Source organism: Neoarius graeffei, chromosome 20 (assembly GCF_027579695.1).
Source record: "Neoarius graeffei isolate fNeoGra1 chromosome 20, fNeoGra1.pri, whole genome shotgun sequence".
Classification (NCBI taxonomy): domain Eukaryota; kingdom Metazoa; phylum Chordata; class Actinopteri; order Siluriformes; family Ariidae; genus Neoarius; species Neoarius graeffei.
In genome coordinates this window covers 34,414,679-34,442,231 of record NC_083588.1, presented here as the reverse complement: position 1 = coordinate 34,442,231, position 27,553 = coordinate 34,414,679, and the positions used below count along the sequence as shown (strand labels likewise).

The 27,553-nt window shown below is 41.7% G+C and overlaps 2 protein-coding genes and 1 pseudogene across 3 annotated transcripts; all 3 read right to left on the bottom strand.

Annotated features, from left to right (window-relative positions):
• Nucleotides 1–8,398: 8,398 nt before the first annotated feature.
• On the bottom strand, nucleotides 8,399–23,170 carry LOC132869042 (GRB2-associated and regulator of MAPK protein 1-like; annotated as a pseudogene).
• LOC132868576 (DNA-dependent protein kinase catalytic subunit-like) lies at nucleotides 14,727–22,921 on the bottom strand. Of its 2 annotated transcripts, none has more exons than XM_060901563.1 (5): nucleotides 22,832–22,921; nucleotides 15,726–15,828; nucleotides 15,391–15,556; nucleotides 14,934–15,093; nucleotides 14,727–14,842 (listed from the first exon to the last, which is right to left on the bottom strand). In XM_060901563.1, the coding sequence occupies exons 2-5, from the start codon at nucleotides 15,755–15,757 to the stop codon at nucleotides 14,823–14,825; spliced, it is 378 nt and encodes a 125-aa protein (XP_060757546.1). In that variant the 5' UTR covers nucleotides 15,758–15,828; nucleotides 22,832–22,921; the 3' UTR covers nucleotides 14,727–14,822. The 2 variants fall into 2 exon arrangements, with proteins under 2 accessions (XP_060757546.1, XP_060757545.1); XM_060901562.1 differs by lacking the exon at nucleotides 22,832–22,921 and adding an exon at nucleotides 16,740–17,045.
• LOC132868574 (myosin light chain kinase, smooth muscle-like) lies at nucleotides 23,078–26,626 on the bottom strand. Its single transcript, XM_060901561.1, has 2 exons — nucleotides 26,209–26,626; nucleotides 23,078–24,950 (listed from the first exon to the last, which is right to left on the bottom strand). The coding sequence occupies exons 1-2, from the start codon at nucleotides 26,291–26,293 to the stop codon at nucleotides 24,043–24,045; spliced, it is 993 nt and encodes a 330-aa protein (XP_060757544.1). The 5' UTR covers nucleotides 26,294–26,626; the 3' UTR covers nucleotides 23,078–24,042.
• Between the last annotated feature and the right edge of the window lie 927 nt (nucleotides 26,627–27,553).

Below are 27,553 nucleotides of genomic sequence, written 5' to 3'. Positions count from 1 at the left end.
GGAAATCAGCATCTCCAAACAGCTCGTCAGCAGATGGAAGCATGAAGTGCTCTAAAATCTCCTGGTAGATGGCTGTGTTGACTTTGGACTTGATAAAATACAGTGGACCAACACCAGCAGATGACATGGCACCCCAAATCATCACAGACTGTGGAAACTTCACACTGGGCTTCAAACACCTTGGATTCTGTGCCTCTCCACTCTTCCTCCAGACTCTAGAACCGTGATTTCCAAATTAAATGCAAAATGTACTTTCATCTGAAAAGAGGACTTTGGACCACTGAGCAATTTCTTTCTCTCCTTAGCCCAGATAAGACACTTCTGACATTGTCTCTGGCTCAGGAGTAGCTTGATATTAGGAATGCAAAAGTTGTATCCCCTTTCTTGAAGATGTCTGTTCGTGATGGGTCTTGATACACTGACACCAGCCTCAGTCCACTCCTTGTGAAGCTCTCCCAAGTTCTTGAATCAACTTTTTCTTGACAATCCTCTCAAGACTGCGGCCATCTCTGTTGCTTGTGCACCTTTTCCAGCCACCCTTTTCAGCAATGACCTTTTGTGGCTTACCCTCCTTGTGGAGGGCATCAGTGATCATCTTCCGGACAACAGTCAAGTCAGCAGTCTTCCCCATAATTGTGGTTGTGTGCAGGGGCGTCAGAAGCATTTTTAATGTGGGGGGGACACATTGGCGGGGGGGTCCTCCCCCAGAAAATTTTTAATTAATTAGATGCCATTTCCTGCATTCTGGTGTATTTTTAACAGGTTGTTAAACACCTAATTTTACCTACAAAAGTCACTTAATTCAATGACTATTTTACAGACTCAACAATAAGTCCTCATTCAACTACTCCATATATTCATCAGCCTGTTTTTAAACCCAGCGCTATGCCTAAGATAATGAGATGAATGTAACACAATTTATCACCAACAATGACTTTATGGGTGCATTTTACTTTTTATTTTGTGTTTTCTATTTAGTTTTAGATGTAACACAACATGTCACTGGGCCAAGCAATAGTGACACTCAACTGTATGTTTAAAAATAAGAATATTCATAATTTCACACAATGACCAGGCATGACATGGCATCATGCAAACTTCATAACACAAAATCACACTGTGTCAAGCAACGGTGACACATAAAAAATAACTTCACACAATGAACAGGTGCAATTTTGTTCACCACCAACAGTGACTTTAGTGGGTGCGTTTTACTTTTTTCCGATTTAGTGATACTCATAACAAAAATGGCATGGCATCATGCAGTCTTCATAACACAAAATTACACTGGGTCAAGCAATGACACATAAAAGATAACGTCACACAATGAACAAGTGCAGTTTTGTCAACCTACATGCAATGGTGGTACTACAGTAGCATTTATAGATTAGTATAACAAATAGATTTATAGATATAACTCCTTCTTATATTGGTGCCACCACAATTTCTACCACTTCATAACTTTTATCCCCCTTTCCTTCACAATCCACCTGGAATAACATCCATCTCTCTCCATCGCTTTCCTCTCTACTATTCCTTCCCCATACACTGATTTCCCATCTTACTTTCCAGAAAACTGCCAAAGACCAGACAAAACAAGGAATCAATAAATATCATCAGAGCAGACTTGACCTCATTCTTGGCATTACAGTAAGGCAGGCCTACTGGGTTTGAATTAAATGATAGCTAACGTTAAGCTAGCTGATACATCTCCTAACATTGACTAGCCAGCTAACTGCACTAACATTTCCATTGGGACAAAAAACCCTGTCCTGTAGGGAAATTTTGACTGACTTTCCGCTTCTTTGTAAAGAATGTCCTTATGTCCATTGTGTCTGGGGAGGAGCAAATACTGCAAACAATTCATCATCAACCAAGAATACCCCATTAGGCTAAGCTTATTTCACTGTTTAGTTGAATATTAATTTAATGTGTCCTAGGGTTAATTTTGAGGGCAGATCACAAAAGAATAAGGTTTTAGCAAAAGCTAGACATTGTGAGGTTGCAATGGGGCTGACGTCACCTCCTCCACTTTCCAGCAGCTGCACCAACATTTCTCTGCTCGCGCTGAGATTCACTTCACTCGCGCGCGGTGAGCTGTTGTAGGGAGCGCCCGGAAAACCCGGGGTGGATTTTCAGTGGTCTGTGTTTTCTCTTATCGATCAAGTGGAATGGATTCTTTCACGAAGCAATAGAAACGGCGCTGGGTGAACTCATATTTTATGTTAAATGTGTGTGTGTGTGTGTGTGTGGGGAGGGGTCCAAACGAAGAATTATGAAATGTGAGGGGGACATGTCCCCTTCACATTCAGTGGTGGCGACGCCCATGGTTGTGTGTACTGAACTAGACGAGATACACTGTGTTCATACTGTTTTATTCAAACTCGAAATGAAATATTCTAATATTTTGAGATGGGTTTTTTTTATGTTTTTGTACTGTATGCCATACTGATTAAAATTAAAATAGAAAAATGCTTGAAACATTTTAGTTTATGTGTAATGAGTCTATAATATATAACATTTTCACTTTCTTAAATAACTGATGGAAAATATTGAACTTTTTCATTTTTTTCGGGGTTTTTTTTGGGGGGACCTTTTTTTTTGGGACCTTTTTTTTTTTTCGCGCCCGGTCGGACCGCCCCCAGGACCGCCCCTGCTTGTAGCCATAAGGCCAATTTATGCTGACAACCCAGTCCTCGCAGACGGTGTCGCAGATAGCGTCTGCGTAGCCCCCCCCACCTTCGCAGACGCTCTGCGCGCACCTCCCAAAAATTGTGACCACCGCAGAAGCCTCGCAGACAGCGCCGCAGACAAGAGGGCTCTGATTGGTCCACTCTACATCCGTTGTACACACACTTCTGCTTCCCTACTTTCCCGGTTTGTTTCGTTTTCACGACCGGCATTTTTAAAAACACGAGCGAAGATGAAGCAGCATGAAGAGCGTTTGATTGAGGAAGTACGTACATCTATACGACTCCAGTTCTAGTCATTATAAAAAAAAAAGTTCTAGTCATTATAAGTAACCGGAGGATAAACACTCCACTAACCACACCCACCAACTACTCCTAGTGACTTCACGCTCCCTTGCGTTGTGCCGGTGAATAACATCGCGCACGCCTATTACTCCCCGCTCAACGATAAATTACAACTGTCTGCGAAAAGCTATCTGCGAAAGCCTTGTCGCAAGAGCATGCAGAGGCCTATAGACGTCGGTGATTTTTTTGGAATGGGTGAGATCCTGCTGGAATTCTGTACATTTTAACCCCATCACTGCTACGATTCTGACACCCGACAACACAACAACTAGGCATTTCTGAGTCTTTTTTGGGTCCAGGCTGCGCGCGCAATTTCCGCTTACGTATGAATGACGTTTACTGCGAAGTAAAAATCTGAAGATTTTTCTTTTGTACCACCAGTCATACACGCCGCCTAGTGGTCAGTGTTAGTAATTACCAGTCATACACGCCGCCTAGTGGTCAGTGTTAGTAATTACCAGTCATACACGCCGCCTAGTGGCCAGTGTTAGTAATTACCAGTCATACACGCCGCCTAGTGGTCAGTGTTAGTAATTACCAGTCATACACGCCGCCTAGTGGCCAGTGTTCGTAATTACCAGTCATACACGCCGCCTAGTGGCCAGTGTTAGTAATTACCAGTCATACACGCCGCCTAGTGGCCAGTGTTAGTAATTACCAGTCATACACGCCGCTTAGTGGCCAGTGTTAGTAATTACCAGTCATACACGCCGCCTAGTGGTCAGTGTTAGTAATTACCAGTCATACACGCCGCCTAGTGGCCAGTGTTCGTAATTACCAGTCATACACGCCGCCTAGTGGCCAGTGTTAGTAATTACCAGTCATACACGCCGCCTAGTGGCCAGTGTTAGTAATTACCAGTCATACACGCCGCCTAGTGGTCAGTGTTAGTAATTACCAGTCATACACGCCGCTTAGTGGCCAGTGTTAGTAATTACCAGTCATACACACCGCCTAGTGGCCAGTGTTAGTAATTACCAGTCATACGCACCGCCTAGTGGCCAGTGTTAGTAATTACCAGTCATACGCACCGCCTAGTGGCCAGTGTTAGTAATTACCAGTCATACACACCGCCTAGTGGCCAGTGTTAGTAATTACCAGTCATACGCACCGCCTAGTGGCCAGTGTTAGTAATTACCAGTCATACACACCGCTGAGTGGCCAGTGCTTCTTGAAATGGTGTCAAAATCCACTGTTTCATAAATACGTTCAGTCGGTAAACAGGAAGTCGATGTGCAACAGACATAAATGGTTTACACGGTATAGAACCCCAAGCTGAAGCACAGTACTAAATATCAAGCAGATATGATTTGTAGTTGCTGAGAGAATTTTGTAAATCCACCCTATAGGTTTCATAAATGCATTCAATCGATAAACAGGACGTCAATGTGGGACAAACTTGAAAATGGTATACACGGTATAGAACCCCAAGCTGAAGTTTGGTACCAAGTTGCTATGATTTGTGGTTACTGAGAAAAAAGGGTGTTTCGGACAGACAGATATGGATGGACGGACAGAGGTAAACCAGTATAACCCTTGCTCTGAAACAGGGGGCATAATTTAAAAAAAAAAACTGGCAGATAGAAACATCTGTAAAACCAAATTTGTTTCAAATATATAGGTTTTGAAGTAAAAGGGGTGCAAACTTTTGCACTCATCTGTAACACTTGATATAAAGGCTACATATTCGCCCTTGACTGATTTGTTTATTTGAACCAGTGTGTGTGTGTATATATATATATATATATATATATATATATGTATATATGTTTAGTCTACATCTAGTTCATATCTAGAGTGTTTATACTGTTGTCTGAGTGTTTAGTCTTTGTGTAGTTCTTATCTAGTGTTTATACTGTTTATTTATACTGTTTATATTGTTTGAGTGTTTAGTCTGTCTAGTTCCTATCTAGTGTTTATACTGTTTATATTGTTTGTTTTTTTCAATTATTCTATTTTTATTTATTGCATTGCCTGTTTGCACCGTGGGTCAGAGAGGACTGAAATTTCATTTGTGCTGTATGTCGAGCATGTATAACATATTTGACAAAGTTGACTTGACTTGAAAAAATGAGCTAGATGGTCATGTTGTACTGAGTGCACTTGGAATTTGCAATCACTAAAACATAATTTAAAAAAAAAGTACAATAATGCTATATTTTCTCCATCAGTGAGGAGCTGCATCTCGGCTTTGAGAAGGACATGCATATTAATTTTTATCACTGTTTATTAATTTAGGAGTTCTGTCCATCAACTGCTTTGCTCTTGAAATTAATACCACATCAGCATGTGATTTTCAAATTAAAGTTGCTGTAATTGATTAAGAGCATGCTAGCAAAACTGTCTTCCTGATATCAGTAAAAGCAGATGCCTCTGGAAATAAAAATGTTTCTCTCACTTAGATTCTGTAATCGTTATTATATTTTCCTTATTTTGTACATTGTATTGCGTTTTTATGTTTTTATATTCAAAGATAGGTACTGCCTTTTCTTGGCCAGGGCTCACTTGGAAAAGAGACTTCTGTCTCAATGGGATTTATCCTGGTTAAATAAAGGACAAATAAAATTAGCAACTAAACATTTTACAACTATCCAACTATATTAACTAATTAGGAAGCTCAACAAAGTAACAGAATTCTCTGCATGTTAATTATTTAACACATGCATATACAGCCTGCACAAAGGGTTGGCTATTAATTAACAGGAAATAAGTCGTGAGCTTGAAAGAACAGGACATGATCCGAGCAATGGCACTGAAGTTTAGCTGCAAATTTCAGTTCCAGTATTGTAGTGCAATTTGTTGACCAAAGAAAATGAGTACAAAGAAACGGGTAGCAATCCAAAAATGAACAGGGATGAGCAGCAGGGAAGACGAGTGGTTTTTCACTGCTGGAAAGAAGAGACATTAGGCACTCAATGAGTCTTTGTGTGTTTTTAGGACATTCACGTCATGTCCTGTTAAGTCTCCTCAGACTTATAACTGAGACATGTTTAACTGCTTACAACCTCCAATAGCAGCAGCATGACTTTCTGTATCTTGATGATGCATCATTACATCAGGTGGTGTGTTTGTGGAGAGGCGTGGAGTACGTGTGAGTAAAGAAAGGAGGTGGTTACCAAAATGCATCGTACACTTAAATACTAAAACTCTCATTACACCACTAATCTGCAGTGAAGGGCTGCATCTCCTCTTCTCTGGGCTCAACAAACTGATGACTGTCTCATATGCTGGCTTCATCAGAAGTGGATTAAAAGACTGTGCAGTTGTATGAGGGTTAACTTTACTGGAATTGGGGCTAATTTGTTTCTCTAGTTGAGAGATTAATGGCCACGATCACCACATACCAATACAATGTTTTGGAACTAACACTAGAGCAAGGACTAATGATGTCTAGATTAATCTGGGTCCCTGAAAATACAACCCCAGTTCCAAAGAACTGTAAAACATAAAAACAGAATATGACGATTTGCAAATCATGGAAGCCCTGTATTTCACTGAAAATAGTACAAAGACGCATCAAATGTTGAAACTGAGAAATTTTTTTTGAAAAATATTTGCTCATTATGAATTTGACGTTGGCAACACGTTTCAGAAAAGTTGGAACAGGGGCAGCAAAAGACTGAAAAAGTTATGTAATGCTTAAAAAATATGAGTTAATTGGCAACAGGCCAGTAACATGATTGGGTATAAAAAGAGCATCCCAGAGAGGCGGAGTCTCTCAGAAGTAAAGATGGTGAGGGGTTCACTGCTCTGTGAAAGACTGCGTGGGCAAACAGTGCAACAATTTAAGAATAGCATTCCTGAATATAAAATTGCAAAGAATTTGGGGATCATATCAACGGTACATAATATCATTAAAAGATTCAGAGAATCTGGGGAAATCTCTGTATGCAAGAGACAAGGCTGAAAAACTGACAGTGGATGCCTGTGATCTTCAGGCCCTCAGGAGACACTGCATTAAAAGCAGACATGTGTCTGTAGTGGAAATCACTGTATGGGCTCAGGAACACTTCAGAAAACCGTCGTCTGTGAAAACAGTTCATTACTGCATCCACTAATGCAAGTTAAAGCCAGATATAAACAATATCTAGAAACACCGCCACCTTCTCTGGGCCCGAGCTCTTTTACAATGGACTGAAGCAAAGTGGAAAGTTGTCCCGAGGTCTGACGAATCAAAAGTAGAAATTATTTTTAGAAATCATGGAAACCACATTCTCCAGGCTAAAGAGGAGGGGGACCATCTGGCTTGTTATCCGTGCACAGTTCAAAAGCCACCATCTGTGATGGTATTAAGGTGCATTAGTGCACATAACATGGGTAGTTTGTACATCTGGGAAGGTATCATTAATGCTGGATGATATATACACGTTTCAGAGCAATACCCTGCCATCCAGAGAAAATCTTTTTCAGGGAAGGCCTTCCTTCTTTCAGCAAGACAATACCAAACTGCTTTCTGCACATATTAAAACTGCACGGCTCTGTAGTAAATTTAAAAAAAAAAAAAAAAAAAAAAAAAAAAAAAAAGAGTCCAGGTGCTAAACTGGCCTGCCTGCAGTCCAGGCCTGTCTCCCATTGAAAACATTTGGTGCATTATGAAGCGCAAAATACAACAAAGGAGAAGACCCTGAACTGTTGAGCAACTGAAATTGTACATCAGGAGAGAATGGGAGAACATTTCTCTTTCAAAACTACAGCAATTGATGATCTCGGTTCCCAAATGTTTACAAAGTGTTGCGAAAAGTAGAGGTGATGCAACCCAGTGGTAAACATGCCTCTGTCCCAACCCTTTTGAAATGTGTTGCTGACATCAAATTCAAAATGAGCATATGTTTCAAAAAAACAATGAAATTTCTCAACTTCAGCATTTGATATGTTGTCTTTGTACAATTTTCAATTAAATATCGGGTTGCCATGATGTGCAAATCTTCACATTTTGTTTTTATTTTACACAGCGTCCCAACTTTTTTGGAATTGGGATTGTAAGAGGACTATATTTACCAACAATAACTATTTGTTTCATTGTTATTTTACTTACAGGTTGCACTAGCATTCATTTAAAAAACGTGCCAAGCCAGTGTTTGCCTGTTTGATGAATAATTAAGTGTATTCACACACGCGCGCCTTCCTCACTCAATATTAAGGTTACGTCTGTCGTGTCTTAACCCAGACAGAATCCTACTAAAAAGGTCACCATTTCTATAATTATTCAACCAACAAGGATAAAGGCATGACTGGATTTGATCAAAATATATTCATATTTCTCAAAGGCTTTGGGTTTGAGCAAAATATTAAATGTGCTGTGCAGGTACCATAAGGTCACAGAAAGAGGATTATAGAGACAAGGGTACAGGTCAAGACATGGGAAGTTAATACACAAAGCACCCTATATTCATATCATACATATATTCTACAAACCAGTAAAATCAATACAAAGCTTCAGACTGTGCATAGCATATAGATACAAAACAGTCGAACACAATACTGAAGGCTGTAGTGTTATGCAGGGCATTGAATGTTTTGCCCCATTTTGTTGGAGCTTACATTTTGGGCCTCCATCCACCAATAAACTGCATGAGTTTTTTTTCACCTGTAGTTTGCTTAACTTAAAGTCCTCTAACAGAATCTCTTCTGTTAGCTGCAAGAGCAAATTGCCATCCATTTTCTCTCGAACAAACAACCCAACCACGTCCTCCGACATCCCAATGAACCCTAGTGACTTGGACACCTCTTCAATGGAAAGGCCCGAGAGGTTGTTTGGTGGTTGCCACTGTAGCCCTGTAGCAGAAGAACAGAAAGGCGCAGTTCCTGAGTTCGCTCTGTCCACCTAATGTTGCGTAGGCTGTTGGCCCATTGTGGCTGTAGTGCTCCTCCCTCCTCTGTCAAAGTCAAAGAGGCCTGATGAACAAGTCTTAGGGGTCCTTTTCCTCGGGTAGCTGGAGTAACTACGGCAACGCACTGATGAGAAGTCCTCGGTTTTGTGGAAATCAGGCCCGCAGAAGTCATTTGGCCAGGAGAGATGGGACAGCGCAGTGTCAGTGGAGCGGCCGAGGCAGGGGGGAGGTTTGGTGCTTTTGTTGGCATCTGTTCAAATCCAGTTGCATGGGTAACACGCGTGGTTCTGCTCCTCCATCTCCTTTAAGGTCTCACCCTCTCCTCCTATGCAAAAATGAATACCAAAAAGGTTGAATAAAAAGACACAATCATTTCCGTCAAGTAGATAACTGATGATTAGTACTCGCATGTTATGCAGACCAGAGGAGTAGTAGGACAGCGTTGGGCTTGGGGAACGAGTGTCTGGCTGCCGTGGCTTTGTGGGTGGATATGGCACTGGGATGCTGCTGGAGCTCAGAGTGGTCTGCTTGGAACTCTTCGGAGGAATTGGAGGAGCGTTTAATAACCGACACTCCTCCTTCACCTGTGGAGATCATAGCAGTGTGAAGACTAAATTTCTCCCAGCTATTCGCCAAACTAATTACTTTTGTGCTAAAAAAGATGACAAGTTCAGATGGGCCAAAACTGTAACTGAAAAGTCAAAGCCATGATCATGTTTATTAAAATGTACTTGAAATCTGCACCAAATGTACTGGTCACTGCACATATTCATTTGTTTGTTTTCGTTTATTGCCAGTTAAGCAGCTGTGGCTATTTCATGGCAAATACAGGTAATAAATTTAACTTGACATATTCAAAACCAACAATCAAATAAATAAATACATTAAATAAGTTTGTTCATGGGCGGCACGGTGGTGTAGTGGTTAGCGCTGTCGCCTCACAGCAAGAAGGTCCTGGGTTCGAGCCCCGGTGCCGGCGAGGGCCTTTCTGTGTGGAGTTTGCATGTTCTCCCCGTGTCCGCGTGGGTTTCCTCCGGGTGCTCCGGTTTCCCCCCAGAGTCCAAAGACATGCAGGTTAGGTTAACTGGTGACTCTAAATTGACCGTAGGTGTGAATGTGAGTGTGAATGGTTGTCTGTGTCTATGTGTCAGCCCTGTGATGACCTGGCGACTTGTCCAGGGTGTACCCCGCCTTTCGCCCGTAGTCAGCTGGGATAGGCTCTAGCTTGCCTGCGACCCTGTAGAAGGATAAAGCGGCTAGAGATAATGAGATGAGAAGTTTGTTCACATTAATACACTTTAAAAAGTTTAAAAACTTTAAAAGGTGGGACCTTATTAAAAATATCAAATATAGTATCTTTAAAAAATTTCTGTCTTTTTATTCTAAGGGCAGAGCAAGATAAAATATGCTTAATTGATAAGAGACTACCACAAAGATCACGGGGGGGGGGGGGGGTTTACCTCCAGTTAATAAAAAACCATGTGTAAGTCTAGAATGTCCAATTCTACACCTTGTGTACACAACTTGATCATGTCTGCATGAAAATGACTGGGTTATCACTTGTTTCACTGTATTACATGTGTCATGCAGCTTATTTCCAGCACATTCATCCCATTCGGCTTGCCATATAACACTTATGTAAGAATAAAGCACAGGTTTAATGTCAGAGACAGGGACACACATTCATTTGAGTATCACACTGTTAAAAAAAAAAAAAAAAAAAAATCAGTCAAGCCAACTTAAAAATGTAACGCAACCTGCTGCCAAAGGATTTTGAGTAAACTCAACTCCGGGACAAATAGTTTGCTGACTTGCTCTTTTAAGTCGACACAGATGAGTATTTTATGTTGACCTTACTTTATTTAGCAAGTTCAGTGCATTCAAATTGTGATGTTGAAATAAATTGAAATAATCATTCCAATTAACTTGGAAAAGCAAGTTGGCACAAAAAAACCATCAAGTTATCCTAAATTATTCTTTTTTTTTTAAAGATTATTTTGAGGCTTTTTCCACCTTTATTGGATAGGACAGTGTAGAGATAGGAAATGAGCAAAAGAGAGAATCGATCAGGAAATGACCTCAGGTCGGAATCGAACCCGGGTCCCCGGATGGTATGGCACCTTATCCACCTGAGCCACAACGCCCCGAAATGTTCTTTTAAGTTCACATAGAAGAGTATTTTATGTTGAGTTGCCTTGACTTTTCTTTAGAAGTTCAGTCCAACAAATTTAGTTGAAATAAATTGAAATAATAATGCCAATTAACTTAGAAGAGCAAGTTGGCACATCATGGTTCTAAGTTGAGTTTACTCAAAATCCTTTGGCAGCAGATTGCGTTACATTTTTAAGTTGGCTTGACTTTTTTTTTTTTTACAATGATTTAGTGTGCATTACATTTTTTAGTTAACACAAACCTCTCAACACTTAAGTTCTACTTCACTTTGCCTATTATTACACAAACAGAAACAAATACCGACATACAAGGAGGGCATTCCCTGGCCTCTGTTGAGGAAAGCTTAGTCTAGACTCCTATACAACGTCTCGTGTCAGTTTCCACGGACTTCTCACTCCACCCGACCGTTGAAACTTTCGAACTTGTGAAATGCGCATGCGCAGTGGCATCGGTTAAAGGTGGGGTATGAGATTTTGGAATAACGGTTCCCACAAGCCATATTTTGAAAAGAAACATGCCCGCCCTCGCCATGCTCCCACCCCCCGCGTCTCCACCCCTCCTCCCCCTTATAAAGCCTGAGAAAATCAGCCTTTATAATGGGTGTCTATTGCGTTACACACCAGTGGAGCAGAGTGTAGTAGAGAGCTTGGAAAAATAGCTCAAACTTTCTCATTTAAACTGTGTTTTCAGCCCCAATTTTCACTCCACACAATTTTCTCAAAAGTAGTAGCCACACTTGTCCTGATTCACGATAGGACTTGCAGTTTTTGAATGAGAAGCCTGAAAGTGAAGAGAGAACAGGCGCTCAGCCCCATAGACTGCCATTATAAACTTGGCAGAAAAGTCACTCTTTTTAACTCGCTCTAGTGACCTCATTTTTTACACTACAGACAAAAGAATTACATCAGTGTGTTCAGGAGATCCTTGTGGCACTCACTGTGAAAGAATTTTGTGAATACCTCCTTCTGTTTTCGTGTAAATCCCCGTTGTTTGGAGGGAGCGCTCTGAGAAAATCCTGCGCTCTGTGTGACACTCTGCTCGCTCTCTCTCTCACACACACACACACACACACACAAGGGACGGGCTGCTCGCGGGCTTCAGTCTGATTGACGTGTCAGTATCCAATCATTTTGAGGTGGTACCTCGATATGATTGGATGGCGTTTTTCCTTTATTTTAAAATATTTCGTTTTTGGGTCAAACCTTCTATTGTACTGCTTGCAACATGGGTGTGAGGAGCTTTTCAAGCAATATGGTAAAAAAATACTCCTGAAAAAAAATCTCATACCCCACCTTTAAGGGGCGTCAATCAGCACTTGAATATACAAGTTCACTTAACTTAATTTTCCAATTCCTATGAACTTGTGGCGAAGGAAAGGCGTCTCAACTATTTTTTTTTTAGTTACTGAACAATTAGAAGGGAAATTTGTTCATTCAACTTAGAATCCTTTTTTCACTCAATTTTGCAAGTTACATTTTTTACAGTGCACCTGCCTGCTGACATCCTGCATTAAGCAGTGCTCAGGAGTTTTCAGCTCGACACAGTCACTGGAGGCGGACTGCTAGTTTTTGCAGCTCCAGCATTTCTGTCTCTAGTTTACGCTCACCATCCTTCACTCATCACATCGCTATGCATGATGTCAAACAGGCTGGATGAGGAAGTAGGAAAGTGTCACTAATTTACTGGTTTTTGGCTAATGCTGCTTTATCTAATATTGGTCATTTGCCAATTCTCACCCACTAGCCAGCTTTCTCCACACACGCACACCAGCTACCAATCAGGAAGGGCGGTACTTCTGAGACATGTGAAGCCGACCACCCCATCTTTTCTAACTGTTACTCACGCTATGTTACATGGCAGCTGAACACACTCGGAGGAAACCGCCATCTGCCTTCTTCTGCATATATGGGTCTACAGGGGTCAACCCTAATAACAGGGTGAACGCTTTTCAGTTGTACTACTCAGGAGCATCTATTCTTAAATGTTTAATTATTACTGAACTGCAACTTCTCATCTCATCATCTCTAGCTGCTTTATCCTGTTCTACAGGGTCGCAGGCAAGCTGGAGCCTATTCCAGCTGCCTACGGGCAAAAGGCGGGGTACACCCTGGACAAGTCACCAGGTCATCACAGGGCTGACACATAGACACACACAACCATTCACACTCACACCTACGGTCAATTTAGAGTCATGCATGTCTTTGGACTGTGGGGGAAACCGGAGCACCCGGAGGAAACATGACATTATGTTCAGTTAGTGAACACGGGGAGAACATGCAAACTCTGCACAGAAAGGCCCTCGCCGGCCATGGGGCTCGAACCCGGACCTTCTTGCTGTGAGGCGACAGCGCTAACCACTACACCACCGTGCCGCCCTGAACCGCAACTTGATAGATTTATTTATTGATGAACAGAACCAAACAGTGACTGCGTTTTTAAAATCCTGTTCATCACAGTGGATGAAACCTAACTAGAAACTAACTGAACATAATGTCACTTTCAGTTGGTTTTCCTCTTGTTCCAGCTTAATTCTGGTCATAGTTTTTAAGAAATAAGTGACTGGCCTGTTCATAATCACTGGACATGGAAGACACACACACACACAAAAGGCAAGTTGAAAGTGTAAACAACCAGTTGGCTTGATTCTCACTTCTGTTGGCTCTCATCTCTCAGGCAAATCATTCACAAAGATCATCAGAAACCCCTTTAAAGACCTGGATCTTAGTTAAACAGGACGGAGAAGTGATCACGGCGCATTGTAACTGTATGGCTGGGGAAGAATTTTGTCGTGACCTTTATGCATATGGGCTTTGTGAGGAGTAAACAAAGAAACAGCTGGGGGCTTTAGCGCTTCGTGACTATTTAAAAAAAAAAAAAAACTGTAAAATAATGACACATAGCAAGAAAAGTACTTGGAAAACACTAAGGACAGCTGAGAGGGAGATACAAACATTTCACTAAGCGATCACTGCAAACTCGAGCATGCTTCAACTCTCCAAAACTATTAGGCCCTTCAATTTCAGCGAGAGGTTCAAAAGCTGCCTTTCTCGACATCTTTTTGTGAAATCCTGTGTTCGTTCACCCTTTATTAGTTCACGGGGAACCCTGAAGAAACTTTGATCAATTTCACGGTTTGACAGATTCGAACAACCTAAAACACAAGCGTAAGCCATTTTTCACGCAAGCAATGCACCTTCTCTGTACAAACGCTGTCAACTGAGCTTTGGTAGACCACCAGCTAAAGTTCTGAATAACTCATGAGGCGGATATGACGTCACATGAAACCCAAGCCACAGGTGAGATTGTGGATGTGAACAGTTATTTGTCTCGGTGTTAATCCTGTGATAGACTGGCGAACTTCCCAGGACGCACCCTGCCTCTCGCCCAAAGTCAGCTGGGATTGACTCCAGTTTCCCCGCAGCCCTGACGGATAAGCGGTATAGATAATGATGGATGCAACTAAGGTACCCAAATCTGTTCCAGCATGACCATGCTCCTGTGCACACATTTTTTACACACGGAATGTACCGATCTATTCAAGCAGGGAAAACCTCAAAGGCAAAAGATTCACATTTTAAATCATTTCAGCAAAACGTAACACCAAAAGCTACCTGATCACTGGAAGGTGCCCTGGAAAGTTCTAGAACTCTGTGCTCTCTCTTCTCCGACGATCTCCAGAGCAGAGGGTCTGCGGTGCACAGCGCTGGCCAAAAGGTCAAAGGTGGTGCCCAGTAGGATCCTCTGGTCTCTGAACACCTTGCTAGTGGAAGCTTCACTCTGCTCCTCAAACTCCTCTACACAACACTGATACATAAATCAGAATTAAGAGCTGGCTTTGTCATTCACCATTTTAAATATATTTCTGGACTGCAGAAATGAAAAGAACAGCTTCTACCAAGCAGTGGGACAGTCTTGAGCAGGGAGTGGATCTGCTCAGCGGGCCCCTGGCTCTTCCGCTGGCTGAAACTGTGCACCCAGCGCTGTAGCCAACCTTTCTCAGCCTTCGCCTCCCTGTGAAGTTCTTTCAACAGCTTTGTTGCCACGGAGAAGTTGTTCTGGTGGGATAATCATGCGAGGGATAAAAAAAAAAAAAAAGCAGAATATCTGTAGAGATCCATTAAATTCAATATTCTATGGTCCACATGATCAGTTTTGGTGGAAATATTGTTTTTGGCTTTTCTAGTTTTACTACATATAGATGAAAACATGGACGTGTAAAGTGAGATCTTGTCAGGCCTTAATGTACACCAGGAAAATTCCTTACAGTGTCACACTGACACCAGGGGCGTCCGGTATAAATACACTTGCAAGGGTTTGCTAACATGCTGAATGATTTCATGATTAGGAAGTACCTGTTTCCAGGCGCTATCTGCCATGTTCAGTTTCATATTAAACTTGCAGTCCTTCACCAGTGCTCCCAACTCTTCTGCTGTACTGTCCTGCTCAGCTCCATCCACCTCCATACTGCTAGCAGGAGACGAGCACAGCTTCTCCCAGATCTTGTCCAGAAAGAAACCCCTGGGACATGAGAGGATGCACATCAGATAACACACAAACACCTACATGAAGGCAAGGTTGTTACCTGAACTGCACATTCCATTAACTTTTTGCACAGACCTGATCATTTATCAAGAGATAAATCTATAGCCATGGTACAAAACATGCATGCAAAGCTCAGATGACTCACCGGGATGTAATGATGTCATCCCACGCGTTCATGGGGTCAGTTTTAGCATCAGGGTAGCGACTGGTCCACCTCTTGATCAGACTTTTCAAAGAACCCAGTGAGCCTGGTACAGAGGAGAACAAGGTTACAGGAGCCGTCATGTGGAAGCGACAGCCATTCGAATCAACCTTAAAGAGAGACAGCCTTTCCATTTCATAAAAATCGGTGAATTTAGTTCTCTCTGAAATTTGGTCATTGAAATATGTGCTTATTTCTGTAATAACTCAAACTATCAGGCCATTCTGTGGCTGGGAAGTTATTTAATTTGAGGGGATTCCCGAGCAAATAACGCGCATGAAATCACTTGTGTCGTGCAGTCAAGCAGACAGAGGAAGTCCGTGTGCGCATGCGCAGATTTACCCTGATCCTGCACTGACCGTTACATCATCTTGCCGCTAAACGAACAGCTGATCACACCAAGGTGCTCGCTGACTGCCAATATTTATTAGTTTAGTCCTGCGTTTCCTTTCCTCACATCTTTTCTTCTCGCTTTCCGTTCCTGTCGTCGGTCTTTCACATTTCATTCGCATCCTACATTTTTCTCTCCTATTTCAAATTTGTATCCCACAATGCCTTGCGTGAACGGGGAAAGCCCACATATCTTGAATTGGTTCACGGTGAAGCAGGAAAAAGTAGCGGAGAACAGTCAGGACAGTATAGTAGTGAGTAACTTGCCGCTGTTGTTGCCTGACGAAAGTGTAAAAAAAAATTATTTTGATGATGGTAATGGTTTCATGAGACAGTGATGCATGCTGTTGATGAGGATAGGGATACTGATGGTGGTGATGATAATGTTGATGTTTCCGATTATGATCTGATGTTTATGATGATTATTACAGTGATTATTTACATAACAATGGTGATAATTATGAAGGCGATGATGAATACATCAATAAAGTTAGTTATTTCATTTTCTTTTTGATTACGTAGTAACGAACAATATATTGTAGTGGCAATTTTTTTTGTGTACATTACCTAATACACAGTTATTTGGGGGCGGCACGGTGGTGTAGTGGTTAGCGCTGTCACCTCACAGCAAGAAGGTCCTGGGTTCGAGCCCCGGGGCCGGCGAGGGCCTTTGTGTGGAGTTTGCATGTTCTCCCTGTGTCCGCGTGGGTTTCCTCCGGGTGCTCCGGTTTCCCCCACAGTCCAAAGACATGCAGGTTAGGTTAACTGGTGACTCTAATTTGACCATAGGTGTGAGTGTGAGTGTGAATGGTTGTCTGTGTCTATGTGTCAGCCCTGTGATGACCTGGCGACTTGTCCAGGGTGTACCCCGCCTTTCGCCCGTAGTCAACTGGGATAGGCTCCAGCTTGCCTGCGACCCTGTAGAAAGATAAAGCGGCTAGAGATAATGAGATGAGATGAGACAGTTATTTGGTGACCTGAACAGGCAATCAATTACATACTGCAGACTTGGCTTTGACAATAGATGGGAGTGACGGCAATCACAGCCAACTAACTTTATCCCAATCACCACAAGGTATAAAACATGTTGGTGATGGTAATGATGGGTGTATGCTTATTTACATATACGATTTTCTTTCAGCTAAGCAGTAACCAGTTACTTTCTCTTTTGGTTGAAACGAAGCCCAAAGATTCCAGCCTGCAGAAATTGTCTAAAAATACAGCCAGATGGCCGATCACTGGAGTTAATTCTGTCTCAACATACTGTATTACATGCATTATTCATTTTGATAGCCGTGTAATAAGGACCTGAGACCTTCGTGCAAAACGTACACACTTCTTAAAATTGTTGATCCTTTACGAACAAACTCTAGAAAACTCTAATGGTCTTCCTAGTTTCATAACAGTTGCTTAACATTAGTACAGTGGTGCTTGAAAGTTTGTGAACCCTTTAGAATTTTCTATATTTCTGCATAAATATGACCCAAAACATCATCAGATTTTCACACAAGGTCCTAAAAGTAGATAAAGAGAACCCAGTTAAACAAATTAGACAAAAATATGATACTTGGTCATTTATTTATTGAGGAAAATGATCCAATATTACATATCTGTGAGTGGCAAAAGTATGTGAACCTCTAGGATTAGCAGTTAATTTGAAGGTGAAATTAGAGTCCGGTGTTTTCAATCAATTGGATGACAAATCAGGTGTGAGTGGGCACCCTGTTTTATTTAAAGAACAGGGATCTATCAAAGTCTGATCTTCACAACACATGTTTGTGCAAGTGTATCATGGCATGAACAAAGGAGATTTCTGAGGACCTCAGAAAAAGTGTTGTTGATGCTCATCAGGCTGGAAAAGGTTACAAAAATATCTCTAAAGAGTTTGGACTCCACCAATCCACAGTCAGACAGATTGTGTACAAATGGAGGAAATTCAAGACCATTGTTACCCTCCCCAGGAGTGGTCAACCAACAAAGATCACTCCAAGAGCAAGGCATGTAATAGTTGGCGAGGTCACAAAGGACCCCAGGGTAACTTCTAAGCAACTGAAGGCCTCTCTCACATTGGCTAATGTTAATGTTCATGAGTCCACCATCAGGAGAACACTGAACAACAATGGTGTGCATGACAGGGTTGCAAGGAGAAAGCCACTGCTCTCCAAAAAACTTGCTGCTTGTCTGCAGTTTGCTAAAGATCACATGGACAAGCCAGAAGGCTATTGGAAAAATGTTTTGTGGACGGCTGAGGCCAAAATAGAACAATTTGGTTTAAATGAGAAGCGTTAAGTTTGGAGAAAGGAAAACACTGCATTCCAGCATAACAACCTTATCCCATCTGTGAAACATGGTGGTGGTAGCATCGTGTTTTGGGCCTGTTTTGCTGCATCTGGGCCAGGACGGCTTGCCATCATTGATGGAGCAATGAATTCTGAATTATACCAGTGAATTCTAAAGGAAAATGTCAGGACATCTGTCCACGAACTGAATTTCAAGAGAAGGTGGGTCATGCAGCAAGACAAAGACCCTAAGCACACAAGTCGTTCTACCAAAGAATGGTTAAAGAAGAATAAAGTTCATGTTTTGGAATGGCCAAGTCAAAGTCCCGACCTTAATCCAATCAAAATGTTGTGGAAGGACCTGAAGCGAGCAGTTCATGTGAGGAAACCCACCAACATCCCAGAGTTGAAGCTGTTCTGTATGGAGGAACAGGCTAAAATTCCTCCAAGCCGGTGTGCAGGACTGATCAACAGATACCGGAAACATTTACTTGCAGTTATTGCTGCACAAGGGGGTCACATCAGATACTGAAAGCAAAGGTTCACATACTTTTGCCACTCACAGATATGTAATATTGGATCATTTTCCTCAATAAATAAATGACCAAGTATAATATTTTTGTCTCATTTGTTTAACTGGGTTCTGTTTATCTACTTTTAGGACTTGTGTGAAAATCTGATGATGTTTTGGGTCATATTTTTGCAGAAATATAGAAAATTCTAAAGGGTTCACAAACTTTTAAGCACCACTGTATGTTGATCATGCTACTGCTGAGTGTTTTAAATATTTCTTCAATTGCACTTTTTTTTTTTAACAAAATCTCTATCGTCTTTTCAAAGTCAAAGCTCTAATCCCCAGAGCTACATGTGCTGCATTCGAACGAGGAGTACGTTCCCAGGAGTTTTTAAATCCCACTGGGTTTTTATACTGGGCAGCGTATTCATTGGATTATATTTTGTTTTCAATATGATATTTTTCCAATTTTTTTTTTTTTGTATTCTTGTCTCAGCAATGGTGAAATCAAATTTGTAAATAAAATCACTGCCCTGACTCTACTCATCAGGCCAGAGCTATTCTCTTTCTGTGTATGTTTTGTACAACATAAGGAAACAGTATAGCAAATATAACATTCAAGAAATAAAAACAAGAGAGGCTGGCTATGAGAAGAAAATTCTACAACCCAGAAACAGACGGGAGCACCGCTTTTAGGCAGTGCCTAAAGCTATATATTATTTTAATAGAGCAATTAATGAATTTAGGCCACATGGCCCTAAATTCTCCACTGTTTTTTCCTGCTTCACCATGACCCAATTCAAGATACTACTCATGCATCACATGGTGGGCTTTCCCCCTTCGCACAAGGCATTGTGAGATACAAATTTGAAACCGGAGAGAAAAATGGAGGATGCGAATGAAACGTGAAGGACCGACTACAGTAACGGAAAGCGAGAAAAGACATTATGTTGCAAAGGAAAGGAAACGCAGGACCAAACGAATAGATATCGGCGGTCAGCAAGCACCTCGGTGTGATCAGCTGTTCATTTAGCGACAGAATGATGGAAACGTCACTGCAAGGTCAAGGTAAAGCTGTAGATGGCAGTAATGCAACACTGGATACCAACTGCTGTAACCCCCCCAAAAAAGGTGAGGGTAAACCTGCACATGCGCACACAGACTTCCTCGGTCTGCTTGACTGCGCAAAGCGAGTGATTTCACGTACGTTATTTGCTCGGGAATCCCTTCAAATTAAATAACTTCTCAGACACAGAATGGCCTGTTTTATTTTTTGTGAGATATTACAGAAATAAACATGCATCACAATGACCAAATTTCAGAGGGAACTAAATGTCACCAACTTTATGAAATCGAAAGGCTGAATAGCTTTAAATGTATGATTTTTGTTGGCCACACTAAAAAAAAAAAAAATCTTTCAGCTAAACCTCTGTGTCCATTGAACGCATACACGCTTACTTGCATCCACTATGATAAAATTGCTGAGGTCATAGTTTATGATCTTCCAAGTCTGCTCTTTTCTACGGGTGATTTAATTCTTGGAAACATGTAAATCCCAGAAATTAAAAAAATAATAATAAAAAAAATAATAAAAAAAAAAAATAAAAAAATAAATAAATTATATTATATATATATATATATATATATATATATATAAAAAAGAGCTGTGCAATATATCGTATTTTTATCACGATATCGATATTGGTGTCAAACGATATCAAAATTCATAATATCGATATGAAACGATTTTTTGTCATTTGTAAGGTAAAACAACCCTTCTGTCCCCTAAGGCACAGCGTAGCCTTGTATACGTCATCCATTCTACTCCCGCGATATCTCCGCAACAGTAAAAAATCAGTTCTTCTGTTTTCATACGTGTCGGGTGATTTGATATATTGATTTCTTAATATGTTGTTTGATTTGCTTGCTAATAGTTATAATAATACAATTAACATATATTTACGTCATATTTTTGGATGTGGGACCGGGTAATGTAAAAATGGCATCTACGGAAGAAAACAAGCACAACAATATTAGCACATATCCAGCTTGCTAGCTGTGTTAGATGTGTTAAACCGTGTGGATTTAAGTGGAATAATTGCGAGTCGTCCTGTGGTCAAGGCAGCGTTTTAAGGTAAGGCAATTTGGTTATTAATGTTGCCCGCCGCGGCATGTTTACTTGGGTTCATTTGATTTTGACTTGTGCATCTGCAGCTAGCATCATGCTTTGAAGTAGGTTCTGCTAAGGACAGGTTTATTGCGCGATGTAGACGGACTTAGATGTAATTACATTGTTTTTAAAATTCCGTGCGCTTAAAACGGTGTCCCCCTGCTAATCATGTAGCCCTAATCATGTGTTGCTTTTACTTTTCTTAATGGCGAGTGAAATATCTCTGCAAATGGTATTTCAATGCTGACATGCCAAAAAGATAGCGGAGTCCACATTTGGAAGATGAAGGAAGAGAAGCCTGATGCTTGAAAATAGATCGCTTAATCCACAACGCATATCTGTATTTGAGACATAACCTGCAACTAGTGGGGATGTTTTGGAATGACTGTGCATAGGGTGTTTTTGGCCACAGAACACTAACCCACAGTAGTAGGAGGACTACTGGGTTCGTGGATTTTGTCTGTTGACTGAGCGAAGCATGGTGTTTGCCTTGTGCCATTTCACGTAGCATCTACCCGCAGTGCCACCTACACTTTCAGGGAATGTTTACATGCCGCTGAGCTATTTTCATGTATGTTAATTCTTAAGGACTTGTCTCTATATTGTGCGTGTTCACACACGGACTGGCCATCGGGAGTAGCGGGAGTTTTCCCGGTGGTTCAGTGTGGGCTGGCGGAGAAAAAAACAAAACAATTGCGCGCTGGCCTTTAATATGATAAGCAATGTTAACAGTTTCTTAAAGAAACCGCGCAACTGTTTTGTTTTTTTTTCTCCGCCGGCCCACGCTGAACCACCGGGAAAACTCCCGCTACTCCCAATGGCCAGTCCGTGTGTGTGCGTGTTTAATGTTGGTGTCTTAACAACACACAAGCTTACGTTGTAGTGTGTGTGTGTGAGAGAGAGATTTTATCCTTGGCTGGCTACGAGCCAGTGTGGACGTTACGCAGTAATCACTGGTAATACCAGCGCTGGCTCCATCCTCTGTGATCGGAAATGTTGAGTGAGGAGAACGTGAGCCTTGTGCAGGCTATAGGACCTATGCAAAGTACGCGCTTGCACAGTAAATAGTTTAAGTAAAAGGCGTTTCAGGGTACAACGGGAAGGGTTGACAGGTAGCCTATGAGGCCTGTACTATAAAAATGTGGCCCGGTGCCTCGGGTGTTGATGATCGGGGCTTTAAAAAAAAGGTGTATAAATATCGTTTTAAAAATCGCGATATCGATATTTACTGAAAAAATCGTGATATTGATTTTTTCCAATATCGAGCAGCCCTAATATATATATATAAAAATTTATTTTGAATTCCTTCGTTCTTGATTTAAACCAACATCCTGCAATACTAACTACATGTTGGTACTAATCCTTTAACCATAATTTGCCAAGCACCTGTTATTTTCCCCTAAATGGCCTATAAAAGTCAGATGTGATGCTGACACTTTAAATCATGAATCTCAGTCGTGTATTTTGCCAAAACAAAGACCGGGCACTACAAAATCTTTACTTGTGTGTAACTATACTCCAGAGATACATGGTTGTCCTTTATAAATATTTCCTAATAAAAACACGAAATGGTTTTCATAATAAACCATGATAAAAGGATATTACGACATGTCTATTGTCCTTGATATTTACTGTTACATGGCCTTCATTTTACTGAGGAGAAGGGGGGAGAAAACAAAACTACACAGTTACTCACAGCTTCAGATTTTGGAGGCACAGGGGGTGGAGGTAGATTGATCTCAACGCTGAGGAAGGCAGCACTTGTAGAACTCGCACTGGGGTATGGCAGGCCAGACAGGCAGCTGGAGACGTTAACGTTTCCTCGGACATCCTCGTTGTGCTCGTGTACAGGACTGTGCGTCTGGGTGTGGTCCAACCACAGTTCCTCGTACGGGTTGCGGGGTGGACACGCGGGCACAGTCACGTTGACGTGCTCACCTTCCTGCATCTGCAACTCCAAGGGCAAGCACGTGCTGAAGCGGCTACGGCACTGGAACGGCAGGCTCACACTCTCGTTAGTTCGGTGGTTCATACAGACGACATTTCAAAGTATTTTGTGTCACTTGGTCGAGATACGTGACAAGTCTGCACAGCGCATTTATTACGTTTGCATGCCGCTTTACAAGTTTGAAATAAATGTAATAGTTTCTTTTAAGTAATCGCCTGTGCATTTATACTAAATTATCCACCTCAGGATCAGCGAATAATTGATGAATAATAACCTCGACTTTGTCTCACTTATTTACTGATATTTACTTTGCCTTCGGCGAATAATTGCCAAATTACTGAACATTTATAGACGGAGTTTGGGTTAGCATCGCAGTTTCTTTTACGCTTTCAGAAACCCAATGATAAAACGTGTGAGAAGTCACTAATAAATTAAAACGTTGCTATCGTTGACGAATCGCTGTGGTGTAAGTGGAATAACACACGCTAGACTGTGGAAGGCGGTGGGGGCGTGCATGACGCTTATAGAATAATTTTGGAAACTTGTCTGTCGTGTGTTATTCCTTAACCTTATTAATCTGAATACATTAAAATATTTTTTAAAGTATCATGTATAAATTTGATCACTATAAATTTAAAGTAGAAAAACAATGTTATCCAATAAACAGTAAATATATGGGGGGAAAAGACCACGACAATATCAGATAAAAGAATAAATAAGAAGTTATAAAGATGATCCGCACTGCACCTCATGTTTAAAAGGGGTGAAATACTGACCACAAAAAAAAAAAATCCTGGAGCCTCAGGGTTAAATACTTACCACCACACAAAAATACTTACCATGCATTTGATGATAATGATATATAAGAGGTGTTGAGGAAAAACGCCTACTCAAAAAACCCAGAAGAATTCCCAGTGGAACTGGGATGGGTCTCTGATAAAGCCACCTCAGACTCTTCATCAAGATGAGCAACGCTGCCTTCTACGAGGAGGAGCTTTTTTGTTTTCCTCTTCTTCATCCCTCCTCCTTTTCCCCTGGTGAGGGACAGGAATACAGTCTACGGGGAGAAACCCTACGGGGACCATAGTGGGGTTCCCTGAAGGAAACAGGGTCATCAAAGGGGCTGGGATCCAGATGGGAGTTGGATTCCAGAAGGGTGTCAGGTTCCTCAAAGGGGTCAAGATACTGCAGGGGGGCAGGATACCAACAGGTGTGGGGTTCGTCAAAGGGGTTGAAATACTGCAGGGGGGTGGGTTCCTCAAAGGGGCCGGGGTATCGCAGGAGGGCGGGTTGCTAACAGGGATGGGGGCAGAGCAGGGGGGTGGGTTCCACAGAGGGGTCAGGATGCTAAGAGGGATGGGGGCAGAGCAGGAGGGTGGGTTCCACAAAGGGGCCGGGGTATCACAGGAGGGCAGGTTGCTAAGAGGGATGGGGGCAGAGCAGGGGGTTGGGTTCCACAAAGGGGCTGGGGTATTACAGGAGGGTGGGTTGCTAAGAGAGATGGAGGTAGAGCAGGGGGGTGGGTTCCATAAAGGGAGTGGGCATCTCAAATGAGAGGGGTTCAAGGAAGGAGACAGGGCCCTCAAAGGAGAGGGGTTCCCTAAAGGGGACAGGGTCTCTAAAGGGGGCAGGGCCCTCAAAGGAGATGGGGTACCTAAAGGGGGCAGGGCGCTCAAAGGAGATGGGCTTCCTAAAGGGGACAGGGTCTCTAAAGGGGGCAGGGCGCTCAAAGGAGATGGGGTACCTAAAGGGGGCAGGGCCCTCAAAAATGCCTCAAACCCATCATCATCCTCCTCCTCTTCTTCCTGATGAGGTGTGGGATCTTGATCCTCTTCATGTCTCTCCTCGCTGGCAGGAAACATCCTTCCTGTATACAAGAGAGATGAGATGTGCAGATGTGCCTCACTGTCTTCGTCAAATGAATCAGAAACCTCTCTTTTTATAACAGAGCTTCTGTTTTGTACAGCAGGAAATCCTCAGTCTAAACAAACTGGGGCGAGTTTCACAAAAGCATCGTAGCACAAAGATCATCGTTAAATGGCAGTGCGAGCATCATAATGAACACTCTCTCTCTCCTAATTAAGATGCTCTTAGCTTTAAGAGGCTTTTGGGAAACCCAGCACAGTTCTTTACACCAAACGTATTTACACTCACACAGTTTTCTTTCCTATTAGCTGTACAGCAGTTTGCTGAACCACACCAATGAACAACTCAATAATAAACTCGGACACATTTCATCTTATTGAAAGCATTTTATCTGTTTTAATTCCATTTTCCAGAGTGTCTATTTACTGTTTTACAGCCCAACGAAGAGACAAATAAAACCCTGGAAAACAATAATTTAGTGACATTAACTTTGCTAACTAGCCGACTTGCTAACCTTAGCTTCGCTAACATTCCTCTTCAGAGTAAATATTTGACTTTTAGTAAACTAAGTAACTATAGGACTTTTCTATCAAACTGGTGAACACACACTAAAAAGTTAGGTTACAGAAATTATTATACATTTTAAACTATTAGCCGAATGGGTATTTCTGCTCACATTGCCATTTCTGGGATAGTTTGCACTTTAGCGACAGTAACCTGTGTGTGTGTTATGGTCATATGTTAACATAAAAAAAAAATCATGAAGAAACGTTTTTGTACTTATTTTGGCGATTTGAAGCCTTTTGTGTGGTTTTTTTCTCGTGTTCTTCTGATATAAGAGCGATATCCTCTCGAGATCGCGTCAATAAATATGGCGGAGTTTTGTCGCTAAAGCGCAGCTGTCCCCGTTTAATGGCGACATTTCTAAGCGCGTCTGTCGGTTTCTAACAATCATAAAATCGTCTGTAACTGTTATAGTTATAATATTCAGACAGCAAAATGTGTTCATGCTGACAGCTAGCTAGCTTAGCCAACTTGATCTAACTTTTCTGACTAGCCGCTAACTGTAAGCTATTTATCATGGATGTAAACCGATTAGCCAAACAATAAGGAACAGGTCGCTTTCATCAAAACCCTGTTAACTCTATTCCTGATGGCGTTTCCGTTTATTTAGTGCTTTTTTAACCCCCTTTTCTGTAATAACGTGGTGTTTAAAACACTTGCTGCCGGACCGAAAGCGAGAAAACCGGCTAACTCACCGTCGCAGGGCTCGGTCAGTCCGCTCCATTCGCGCGGTGGCAGCGCCTCCATCTGCAGCAGCAGGTCTTTGAACAAGAAGTTCATCGCTGGCGATGCAGGAGTTAATTCTCGAGGTGGTGCTTCAATCAATCCAGTGGTGCAGCAGGAGGAATCGCAGAGTCGCTCGTGGATGCCGAAACTCAGCCGTTGAACAAATGACCCAGATAGCAAATGATGTTATTTCAATGTTGATATTTGGTCAAGATGGTTGATTTACAGTTATAGTTGAACACTGATGGTGGATCAACCATTAATCAACCACTGATAAAATAAAAAGTTGAAAAAATGTGTTCGAATCAATGTAATGGTTGAAGGAAACATTTGATCAATGTTGAATATATGTTGATTTTGTTGTCATCATACACTGCACCACTGGACAGGAGCCTGGGTGCACTCTGGGTGAGACCATTTTGTGGGAGGGGGGTTTCCTATATTTCATTGAATTTCATTTATTTAATTTAGAATTTTAATAGAGCACAAGGAACTATGAAGAATAGATTATTATTTATGGTTATGTGCAAATCTTGTGTGTGCAACATGTAAGGAAAAAACAAACAGAAAAACAAACATCTCCGTTTTCTACCGTACCGGCCGCTATTTGGAATGGTCCAAATAACCGTCTCTCAGAAGAGCTCGAGCTCCATTGACGACGAGACTATATTTGGTAACTCCAGACTGCATCTGGGCGGCACGGTGGTGTAGTGGTTAGCACTGTTGCCTCACAGCAAGAAGGTCCTGGGTTCGAGCCCAGCAGCTGACAAGGGCCTTTCTGTGTGGAGTTTGCATGCTGTTCACATGGGTTCCCAGATAGCAAAAATCAGTTGAATCAACATTGAAATAGCGTTTGGCAGAAAACATTGAAATGATATTGAAAGTGTCCCCTTGAATTTGGGTTGAATCAACATTGAATTTTCAACCCTATCAGCATTGAATCAATAGTGATTCAACCATCATCTAAATAGAAATTTCTATTTAGATGATGGTTGAATCACTATTGATTCAATGCTGATAGGGTTGAAAATTCAACGTTGATTCAACCCAAATTCAAGGGGACACTTTCAATATCATTTCAACATTATTTCAATGTTTTCTGCCAAACGCTATTTCAATGTTGATTCAACTGATTTTTGCTATCTGGGGAAGGATTTTGAAATTAAACATTCCAAAGCGCCACCTGATTGGCTGCTGAAGGCTTTTTGTTTCACCGCGTTGCTTGGTGAAGAAGCGAGTTTGTTTTGCTCCGCCCCCATTAGTCCGAGTCCAATAATGAGGCCCTGATCAGGAAAAGGAGCGCAGAATTTACTG